Source organism: Theobroma cacao, chromosome 3 (assembly GCF_000208745.1).
Source record: "Theobroma cacao cultivar B97-61/B2 chromosome 3, Criollo_cocoa_genome_V2, whole genome shotgun sequence".
Classification (NCBI taxonomy): Eukaryota; Viridiplantae; Streptophyta; class Magnoliopsida; order Malvales; family Malvaceae; genus Theobroma; species Theobroma cacao.
This window is the reverse complement of record NC_030852.1, coordinates 32,513,704-32,524,413: the sequence shown is the minus strand read 5'-3', so window position 1 is coordinate 32,524,413 and position 10,710 is coordinate 32,513,704. Positions and strand designations below refer to the sequence as shown.

The following is a 10,710-nucleotide window of genomic DNA, read 5'->3' as shown; positions in this document are numbered from 1 at the left end:
TAACGAGTAGGAATTGTAAAGATATACGTATAGATATATTGAGAAAAATATATTTTCTATCCGAAGACATTGTTTGACAGGGGGAATAGAAAATTAAGTGGAGGATTAGTGTTGAAATGGTTAAGATTAATATATATGCTTGAGTTTTGGTTGTTAATGGATAGACTGAAAGAGCAATATTTATTACAAAGAATAAATAGTAAATTCAAATTCAAATTAAGGCTAGTGCTGTTCATGTTGGCCCTCTGCTGTTTGCTATCCAGGCAAACTGTGTTGCGGTCGGGCAGCATCACTCGTCCCACCCAGTTGCCTTAATCTGATCCAATGGAATTGAAAAGTAGTCGATTTCTTTAACAACCTCGTTTGCTGCCCTTCTTTTGTTAAAAGTAACCTCTTTTCCTTCATTATCGGATGATGACCGGATTCCGGAGACAAGTTCTGGATCAATTTCCGGATTCCAATCAATGTTGGCATCGATGTACAGGTCTGCACTTGGCAAGTGTTTCTTGCAAGGAAAACCATGGAATTCTGCCCAGAATCGTTGTTTGGCTTCGTCGAAAGCCTTTTTCCCAGCCGAATCATTCCATTCATAAACCTTGTCAGTCCGATATAGATTGTTCTTTGCTTGCACAAATCTTTTCCAGGGCATTGCACCCACTACTACGCAGAATCTTCGCTCCCATGCAGGCAAGGGTTGCCATGACGAACCTGGAAAATAAACATGAGAACAAATCGAATTAATACTACGCAAATCAAAAGTTCCAGACGTCCATGCTAGTTTTAAATCAACGTATAATCAAAGGCAACACTCAAATATATAACCATATATATTGTTCCTTTAATTTGTTTTCATTAACATAAAAAATTAAGAAAGGAGAGAGAGGAAAAGGTACCAGTATCATCGACTACCCTTTGGGGAAAGTTTGGACGACTCATCCTTGGACCTCCATGTCCATAACTTTCTCGACGATATCTTCGCTGATAATATGACATGTTTTCTCGAGAGAAAAGCCACCAAGGAACCGAGGAGGAGAAAGGAGACGGTTTATGATATGTATATGAGGTGATCTTGTGAACAAGGTTTGAGAGCCACGGCTTAGTTTATAAAGTGTAACTTCACCGACTCAATGTTTGACAAGGATTGCCTGCTTGTGAGTTTGTGATTTCAATGTCAAAATAGGAAAATTAATCATATTAATATTAATTTATTTAGTTCGGTATTTTCGTTACAGTGTTCGTTTTAATTTTTCATTTCATTTTAAATTATAAAAGAATATAATTTATTTAAAAAAAAAATTGAACTTCATTACCGACTAATCTTTTTAATTCATGTATATTTTCATTTTAATCTCCTGCTAAGGTTTAATTAGGTAAAATTCATTCATATATAAGGTGAGTTAATTAATATTGAATCCATATATAATTCTAACATAGGACAGGATTTATCCAAATTTATCTCTTATTCCATGAATCTAATGGTCAAATAAAGATTTTCCTAATTTGTTTTTGGACAGTTAATGATGCAAGATGCGCTGAAGCTTCAACCAGGATAATCTTCCTTTTCTCGCTGATGTAAATGATTAGTAGTAATTAATAAAACCATATCCTTGGCTTAACAAAACGTACACAGACAATTAGATTTCGCCATTCTTCTTTTGGAAATTGAAAAGTCATTAAGTAATCAATTAGGTAACAAATTAAAGAGAAAGATGGGCAGGCAGTGCACCTATTCAGACAGCGGACCCTTATCATCTTGTGCGACCAACCGGTGTGATTTGGGTCCTTAATCTTTTAGAATATTGCGCAGCTAGTTTCCTTTGAAATAAAGATACCAAGCAAAGCTCGGGCAGATAACTAGAAAGATCTAAATTCGTTGCATAAAACCTGGATTTCTTAACACTTGATTCAGGAATAATAAGTAATGCCGTATTATGAGAAGCAATTGTGTAATCATAAAGCACTGCGGGATATTTATATACTTGACTTGTGAGAATGAGAGAGAGAAAGACTTCTAATAGTACAAGCAGAAGGACCAATAGAACTTAGAAGACAATACTTTTATAATTATTGAAGATACTAGGATTGTAAATACAAAGCAAAAAAAATTTGTATCATCTCTCCACATAATTCCTCCCATTAGGGGTATAATGGTGCAACAGTATGCGATAGCTCCTCCAGAGCATTCGCTGATGCTACAGCAAGCAGCGATACAACCTGCTCTACATTCTATCTATGTTTACTATAGCCGCTACGCTCTCGTTCCCTGGATCCTCTTGAGTGCCGCGGTTCTTCTTCCCACTCAGCTGATGGTGGCGGCGAGGACTCATACCTTGAGGGCTTCCTTTTGAAATGTCTATCATCGTCACTAGACTCGTAATCTACAGCATTGCTACTAGTGCTCTTCCTCACACCGCCACTAGTAGCAGAAACTGCCTTGGTGGCAGCTGAAGAAGTCTTGTAGTCATCATAGTATCCATTGGAAGACGGCTTGTGATGGCCAGAAGATATAGGTGCATCAGAAGATAGCTTGCGTTTCTTGCTGACTTCTCCTTCTGGAAAGCTAATGCGAGAGAACACGCTTCCCTTTTGCTTCTTATCCATTGCTGCTGTAGTGGCCATCAAAGTGGCTTTGGTGGCTGTCTCAGGAGCAAGCTTGGAAGACTCAGATCGATGGTGATGCTGGCGCTCACGGTCACGGTCACGATCATCATAGTCATAGTCATGATCACATTCACGGTCATGATGCTGGTCAGCTTTTCTCTTTAAAGGGCGGGGAGGTGCGTCATGGTCCCGCAAGGAGCGTTCCGGTGAGGTCCTCTCTGATCGGTGCCGAAGATGTTCATTGCGATGGTCACCAGCTGACATTTGTGGGATAGGCTTCTGCAACAAACAACATAATTGAAATGATCAAGTTAAATGCATTCCCTCACATTGAACATCAAAGAGGAACCAAAAAACACTCATCCTAAAAGATGGATCTTTTTCTTTTTTAAAATTGTTCTCCCATTTGGGGGAGCATATTTCCCCTGCTATTAAGGTCGTTCCCCAGAATTCTTTGACCCCTATTAACACATCATCAAAATACCATTTTCTAATCGTGTCACTGCCATTGGACAAGAATAAAAGTAACTGTATTTATCTTTCCAATAAAACAAGAACCTTATAGTAGTATTTTATGAATAGCCAGTATAAACATACATCACTCTTTTTGTTGATTTTGAGGATGGAAATAAAAAATGCATAATGCAAGAGCTATTTGGTAGATGAAGACACTAGAGGAACTGGAGATAAAATAGCAGTCCACAAGTACTAAAAAATTCCAAATTATTTTTTATAAATACTTGAAAACCAGCACGGAACAAACAGAGACACATACTGAACGGGAACAGAACTTCAATTAGCAACTTCATATGACAAGCTTATGTCTAACTGTATGCCAATGAGTTTGTTATTTTCATGTTTCACTTTGCTGTCTTTGTGGAGGTGATTTACTTCAAACCCAATAAGATTTGGCACCATTACTGAAGTCCTCAGGATGGATTCCAGGTTTCAAGTATATCTCCCTTGTACTTCATTACAAACTCAGAAACAAATGGCTGAAAACAGTCTTAAAAGAAACAAGGAATGAAGCAGAGTATAGAGCAAATATTTAGTAGTATAGGTAACATGGTATCACAAGGTTGCAAAGTTCCACAAATACACGCTTAAACTGCACAACTCAGACTAACCACATATGCTTATCCTTTTTCAATGTAAACCACCAAAAAATTTTGCACAGAGAGAGAGAGAGGTAGAGAGAGTAGAAACTTCAAAATTTTACAGTAGGTAGGGAATTAAAAAGGGCTGCCTGAGTTTCAATTTTATACCCTTCCTTTGACTTCTCATGTCAACACGTGAAACATATGTGCATAACCAAAATAAAAAACTTAAAACGTTAAAAGCATCCACCGAAACAATCAATGAATCCCATTTTATTTGAACCTAATGACACTCACAAAATAAAATCTTATATTCCTTTCCCTGAAGAAAAAGTGTTATCTACAAACAAGGGTGGTGCCCTAACCAAATGGTTGCTGGACATCATGTAGCCATACCTCCTGGCATCACAAACTGAAAGAACAGAAGAAAACTAGGAAAATAAAGAATGCATACAGATTTAGACTTCAATGATGAAACATCACCACTGCTGCTCACTTCTCTACTGAATTCCCGATCTCTAGAGAACTCCCTGGAACAATTTTAGAAATAGTAAGCAAACCATTTAATCATGTGAAATCCATCCCTGTGAATAACAAGCAGAAACAAATTATTTTAGACCTATAGCAAGCCCTTTTCAGCGATCTCAGGACCTACATGCACTATGATCCAGGGAGTAGCAAAAAGGCTAGGAATTATTCCCAGGCCAAGGGAAAGTAGTCCAATTGAAAAATGAGTGTACCTAGTCAGCTTAGAATGAGAAAGTATGTTCAGTACCTTTCACCTCGTCTCTCATTTTCACGCTTCCTCCTCAAATCAGCTTGCCGAGCCTCAAACTCCTCTCTGCTCATGATAGGTGGGGCAACATTCATACCCATTCCAAACTCAGCAAGATCTCTATAAAGCATTCAATTCAATAGTCCATTCAAAGCTAGTGAGACCATAAATATCCAGATAGCATCAAGTTGCATATTTAGCCATAAGCTCATTGATATTCAACCCAATAATAATTCCAAAACACACAAATGCCATGCACACACTCGAGCAACACAAATGCAACTGGTACAAACATAGCATAGGCAATTTAACAAATGTTAAACATACCTCTGAGGTGGGATAGGCGGAAACATGTAACTTTGAGCACCAAAGGGATCTGGAGGCATGACACCTCCAAATGGCACGTCCAATGGACTTAGTCCATAGCCCCCCATATAGGGCATTGCACCAGCATAAGGACCCATAAACCCATCCATCCCAGGCTGCATGCCACCCCAGTAAGGATTATAGGCAGAGGGACCCATAGACATCATATAGTTCTCAGCTGCAAGATCCTGAGGGGTTTTCCACTGCAAGTCTAGAGGGCAACAAGAATAAGATTCAGGTTAGAAAACATTCCTAATGATTTTAAAAAACTCACGTGGTTTGCACCATCAACAAATAGGAAAAAGGGGCTGCAGACCTACCATTTGCTGGCAAACGAACCTTCTTCTTTTTCTTTTTCTTTCCTGGAGAAGAAAAACATCACAATTAAACCTTCACTCCATTTATTTTCCTGATTTCCACTAAAGAAATAATACACATACAGATCATCCATCCAACTCCGAGTGCAAGATGGAATGGGAAAGAAGATGACAAAAATTTACTGCCTGAAGAATGTATGACTTCTTAGTATACGCACCAGAAAATTACCTTAAAAAAATGACACAAGTAATATATCGCAGCCACAATCTTTCAAGAACAGGAATGGTACTGAGGCTGACATGGAATGGGATAGCCCCACTCCAGCATTTTCTACCTAGGTTTGAACCCTAAATCTCATCACTTTCGCGAGAGGTCAGTACCAATGTTCTTAAAGATTGTCTTTCAACCTCACCCAACGAACATAACCAATAAATTAAGAAAAAAATTTATCATTACCTGCCTCTCCAGAAACCACCTTCTGTTGCACTTCTTCCTCCGCAAGTGGGGCACTCCCTTGTGATGCAGGCTCCTTCACACTCATCGACTCCAGTGTAGCCTCAGATGCATCAGCAGGTTTAGCAATCTTCACTTTCTCCACAACCTGCTGTGGCGGAATAGCTACCTTCACCTCATTAGCTTTATCCTTCACACTAGGACTTTCTTCCTTAGCAGATACTGGCTTCTGCTCTCCCTTTGACGCAGCAGATGTAGTAGGAGACGGAATTTTTGGTTGTGGACACCGGGCAGACTCCATATCTAAATTTGAAAGAGAGGATAAATCAAAAATGTTTCTAACATCATAGAACTCATTAATGTGCAATTCATTTCATTATGTCAATAGCTGATGAACCTTGAACTTGAAAAGTGCTTCCAGCATTGTCCGCACTGCTGTTACCAGACTCCAATATACGATTAATTGTATCTCTTAGAGTCTTATTTGGCAAAAGATCATCGGCGAGTATGTTTGTTGCCCCACATATGCACATTGACTTTGAGATAATGTGGTCCCTTATACCTGAGTTACATTTTAAAGTGAGCTTTAACATGCATAAAAGAACCAGAAGATGCATGCAATCAGTAGCTATAAAACTTACATTTATCGCAAAAACTCTTAAAACAACATTTGCTAGTTAGAACAGCATCTTTCATCACTTCCTTGCACAATGGGCAATGGAGTTCAGGTGGAAGGTCACCAACAGACCGAGTGGAAGGTAAGCCCTCAATTTCTTTCTCAAATGCAGCCCTACCAGAAACACAGAATCAATTTTCAAGCATAAATAGTAGAATTCCCTACAAACGTAGTCAAAACCACACTTATAAGACAAAACGCTTACTCATTGGGTTTCAAAACTGCAACTGCTCCACTTGGCAATGCATAAGAGCCATCTGGAGTTGCCATTAGCATTGACTTTGGAATGCCAGTTGGAGGCTTTACCCGTTTGATATCGTAGTTTGGATCACCATTTGTGGGGCAGTGCTGAATAAAGTGCCCTGCATCACAGATTCCATAATAAGCACAGGTTCCCTAAAAAGTATAATCTCAAAGCAAATAGGAAAAGAAGAAAGTATTATCAACATACCAGGCACCTTACAGCGGTGACAAACATAACCCTGAGGAGGCGTTTTGCGCTCCAATCCTAATCGACCTCAATGAGAAAAACATAAACTTCAGCTCCATATACAATTTCAGAAGTACAATTACAGGAATGAAATGTCCCACAATTTCAAAACTCACTGATCTAAATTGAGCATAAATGGCCATAACTCTTTCAAGCACACATGTTTACAGAAAAAATTATTATATGTTATAGCAACAACAGTGAAACTTCAAACTACAATAAATTTACAAGAGCATAGAACACTGACAAGCTCACACCTAAGTGATACAACTATGGACATGATCAGCACACTCACATGCAGTAGACAAACTAACTAACAAATCACACTACTAACATGCAAAAGCACAGAGGCACATTTATACCACAATACTAAGCAGCAGAAAAAAATCAAACTTCAATGAACTAGAGATTTAACATAAAAAGAGCATCATATACACAAACTCGTACTCCGAACCACCAAACCCCACCACCATGATAAACAATGCAAATAAAAAGAAAAGGGCATAAGAGAATCACCAAAACCACGCCCACCCATCCTCCCACCCATACCCCTTCCAAAGCCTCTACCAGGTCCAAAACCATCTGCACCTTGGCTGCAAACCCAAAATAACTAAAATCAATAAGAATGAAAATTGCATCAAGACAACAAACAAAAGATTAAATAAGAAAAAAAAGAAAAAGAAAATAGCAGTCATCTCACCGCTGCCAGTCCAAGGCAGGAGTATCAATTAAAGCCTTAATTTTGCTATCCTCATCAGCTTTATTAGTAGGAGGAGCATCAGGAAGTGGATTGCTTGACTGCACTGGCAGTGTTTCAGGGATTGAATATAAATCATTCCCAAATTCATCCCATTCGGAGTCTTCAGGCTACAAGTAAAAATCAAGCTTAATATTAGCTTTCTCTTCTTTTCTCTTTGTTGATAAATACAACATTCCTCAAATGCACGCAACAGCCGAAACTAATAGCATGTACAAAAACCAATTTTTGTCAATGAAAATATATTAGGAACAAAGCTTACATATTTTGGAACAGATGAATCAGCATCCAGGAAGTTACTCTTTTCTGGTTGAGCATTTTCAATCTGATTTTCCACCTTAGGCCTGTGAAGCATAATAAAGCCCAAACTCAAACCTAGAATCAAATTTTGTCTCACAACAGTACATGCTACAAGTTGGAACTGATCTAAACAAACAACTGATCAAGTTCATGCAGTTAACTGAACCATTCATACTTGCTTTTTTAACAAGCCCACTAAAATTAAAATATTTGAGTCATTAGGTATCTAAAGGATCAAGATAGTACTCTTGAGCAGCAACAATGGGCATGCGAGGCCTTCCAGGAACCCGGCGAATTAGTACAGAAGTATTTTTCGGGATTAACATTGCTTCATCAAGATATTCTGAAATTGAAAAGAGAGAACGAGTCTATAAAACACTACAAACAAACTAATCTGTGAATGACAAAAAATTACTAATATACAATCTACATATCCAGTCAAGAAACAAAGAATGAGCCACAATAGAGCCCAATGAGAATTCCAATAAAAAGGTAGATTTGGCCATACTGCAAACTAACATTTTTATGCTAGATTAAATAAAAAATCAGAATCCCCTCCTGAAACAAACTATTCTTTGTCGATTTGGTCAGTAACTAAGCATCCAAGTAACCAGTTAGCTACCTGACGCTTTCAAAGGAAGAACCCAAACTCTACACACTCAAAAGTACAGAAAGCTAATCAAGTTTAGAACCACCTACATAAGAGAAGCTATCCCCGTGATAGATCTCTATTGAATTTTGGGGCAACCATTGTATCAAAAACTAGACTACTTAAAACCCAAAAACCAGTACCTTAAATCAATTTGTCTGTGTAAGGATATAAAATACCCAAATTAGAAAGCTTAGACTCCCAAAGGATAAAACTATGAACATTAAATAGTTAAAATATTACTAAATGCATTGTCTGCCCCCAAAAAAAATTAGTTAAGCCAATTAAGATTCAATTAACTATAACTAGCAAAGAGCAAAGACCAACCTTCGTTAGTTTGGGCATTAGTGACAACAAGGTCGAAGTCGGTACCCCTGCCCAAGTGCTTTGATTCAAATATTTTTTCTTTCAAAGTACCAACGCTTATAAACGGACCATCCATGGCAATTGAATCAAAATCTCTTGCACTCTTAAACTTGTAATAAACAGCCATTTTTTTCCTTTTTTCCTCTTAAAAATAATAATAATGAACACAAAAAAAGTTTAATACTGTAATGAACTTATTTATTGGCCTTCCAAAAAAAAATAAGGCCTGATATTCACTCAAAAAAGAAAACAAATATAACCAGTACAAAAATTTCTTTTTTTTTTCTTATATTCTAAGAGAAACCGAACCAAACTCGTCGATTCTTCTCCGATCCAAAATCCGAAGCTCTCTTCAAGAAATTAACTCGGACAATTTCTCCACGATATTCAAAGAATCGCCGAATTCCGAATTTGGCAGCGAAACCAGCAGTTTCGAATTAGACTAGGGCAAATCGAAGCGAATTACGAAAAAGCCCCTTGGTCGTAGATCTTGATCAAATTCAACACGAACTCTTCGATTTCTTTTGTTAGAAAAATGGCTTCGAAAAATCAATTGTTCGCCGATCCAGATCTTCTAAAACTCGAACAAATAATAAATCTTCAGAAACAGAATCCCACGACCGGTCGATCTTCAAAGAAAAACTCGGCAACTTCGAAGGTTGAGATTCTGATAAGCCGATATTGAAAAGAGATTATTAAAAGATTGAAGAACCTTGATTAAACATTGGAGAGATACAAATGATCAGCGATCACCGTGAACCGCTAGGGTTAGGGTTTGGGTAAGGAGGCTTCATGGAGAGAGAGAAGGGGGAATAAGCGAAGAGGCTATCGAAAACCAGGCTATTACTACCGAAACGGAGGCTCATGGTCTTCAAATTGTTATGCGTTTATCTAAATACTAGTTCGACCGCCATATACCCCGCACGTGCGGTCGGTGCTCGTCAAAAGTAATTTTCCAAGCAAATTACAAAAATCTGCGAATTTTTATATTTAATGTATTATTAATATAAAATCTGTATTATTAATAAATTATATATCAATATTTTATTAATAAATAAATTTAAAAATAACAATAAAATATTTTTATTATATTTAAAGTGTAAATATATAAAAAATAAATATTTATTTGTATAACAATAATTTTTTTTTTTTTATATTTACGTAATGTTGCGGGCAGCATTCAATATTCAAATATAAACACAATCTTTATCAGTCAATATTACTTTGGAAAGAAGTCATGGGCATCAATTGGATAAACAAGTGTATAAAACTTTCAATTAATGTACCATCAAAATCCAATAATCTGACTTGCGATAAATTGTAGTTTAAATTCAAATATAAGCGCACAATCTTTATCAGTCAATATTACTTTGGAAAGAAGTCATGGGCATCCATTGGATAAACAAGTGTATAAAACTTTTAATTACTGTACCATCCAAATCCAATAATCTGACTTAAGATTAATTGCAGTCAAATCTTCCGATAGCTCTCGAACCCAAGATCTCAACGACAATGATGCGTGCATCCTGCCGTAAAGATTAAGGGACGGCTATGATAAATGGTTATTTTATAAAATAATAATAATTATTATTATTAGATAATGTTAACCTTAAATATAAACTGAGGTGAAATTACTGAAAAATCATTACCCCACAGCTCATGAGCCGATGGACATAGTAAGTCTGAATATTTAAACCTTGTTGATTTTAATTTTTTTTTTTTGAGAAGTGATTTTATTGCACGTTGAGCCTCCGTGCCATCCAAAAGTTTTTAACAATCGTTAGAGACTTCTACTGACACTAGGCTTGAGTGAATAAGAGATACATACAATTACACGAGAAAAGTTGCTTCACAGGATTGAA

The 10,710-nt window shown here is 37.2% G+C and overlaps 2 protein-coding genes across 3 annotated transcripts; both read right to left on the bottom strand.

The window, feature by feature from the left end:
- Positions 45–1,057, bottom strand: LOC18606233. Its single transcript, XM_018117944.1, has 2 exons — positions 894–1,057; positions 45–708 (listed from the first exon to the last, which is right to left on the bottom strand). The coding sequence occupies exons 1-2, from the start codon at positions 991–993 to the stop codon at positions 290–292; spliced, it is 519 nt and encodes a 172-aa protein (XP_017973433.1). The 5' UTR covers positions 994–1,057; the 3' UTR covers positions 45–289.
- Positions 2,031–9,709, bottom strand: LOC18606232 (E3 ubiquitin-protein ligase RBBP6). 2 transcript variants are annotated; one of them, XM_007039727.2, is made up of 15 exons: positions 8,810–9,709; positions 8,080–8,176; positions 7,796–7,877; positions 7,477–7,643; positions 7,293–7,369; positions 6,738–6,803; positions 6,492–6,648; positions 6,252–6,400; positions 6,008–6,172; positions 5,614–5,913; positions 5,160–5,201; positions 4,801–5,050; positions 4,474–4,593; positions 4,153–4,228; positions 2,031–2,880 (listed from the first exon to the last, which is right to left on the bottom strand). In XM_007039727.2, exons 1-15 carry the CDS (start codon positions 8,973–8,975, stop codon positions 2,227–2,229), a joined length of 2,568 nt encoding a protein of 855 aa, XP_007039789.2. In that variant the 5' UTR covers positions 8,976–9,709; the 3' UTR covers positions 2,031–2,226. The 2 variants fall into 2 exon arrangements, with proteins under 2 accessions (XP_007039789.2, XP_007039787.2); XM_007039725.2 differs by having other exon boundaries at positions 2,037–2,880; positions 6,738–6,794.

Bases quoted from the DNA above. Each gene is read 5' to 3' on its own strand.
- LOC18606232 (XM_007039727.2), bottom strand. From the start codon at position 8,975: ATGGCTGTTTATTACAAGTTTAAGAGTGCAAGAGATTTTGATTCAATT. The intron at 7,644-7,795 runs GTAAGCTTTGTT...TTTTACTTGTAG, and splicing joins ATTCATCTGTTCCAAAATAT to CCTGAAGACTCCGAATGGGA. The intron at 6,804-7,292 runs GTGATTCTCTTA...TTTCTCATTGAG, and splicing joins GATGGGTGGGCGTGGTTTTG to GTCGATTAGGATTGGAGCGC.
- LOC18606233 (XM_018117944.1), bottom strand. From the start codon at position 993: ATGTCATATTATCAGCGAAGATATCGTCGAGAAAGTTATGGACATGGA. The intron at 709-893 runs GTACCTTTTCCT...TTTATTTTCCAG, and splicing joins AAGGGTAGTCGATGATACTG to GTTCGTCATGGCAACCCTTG.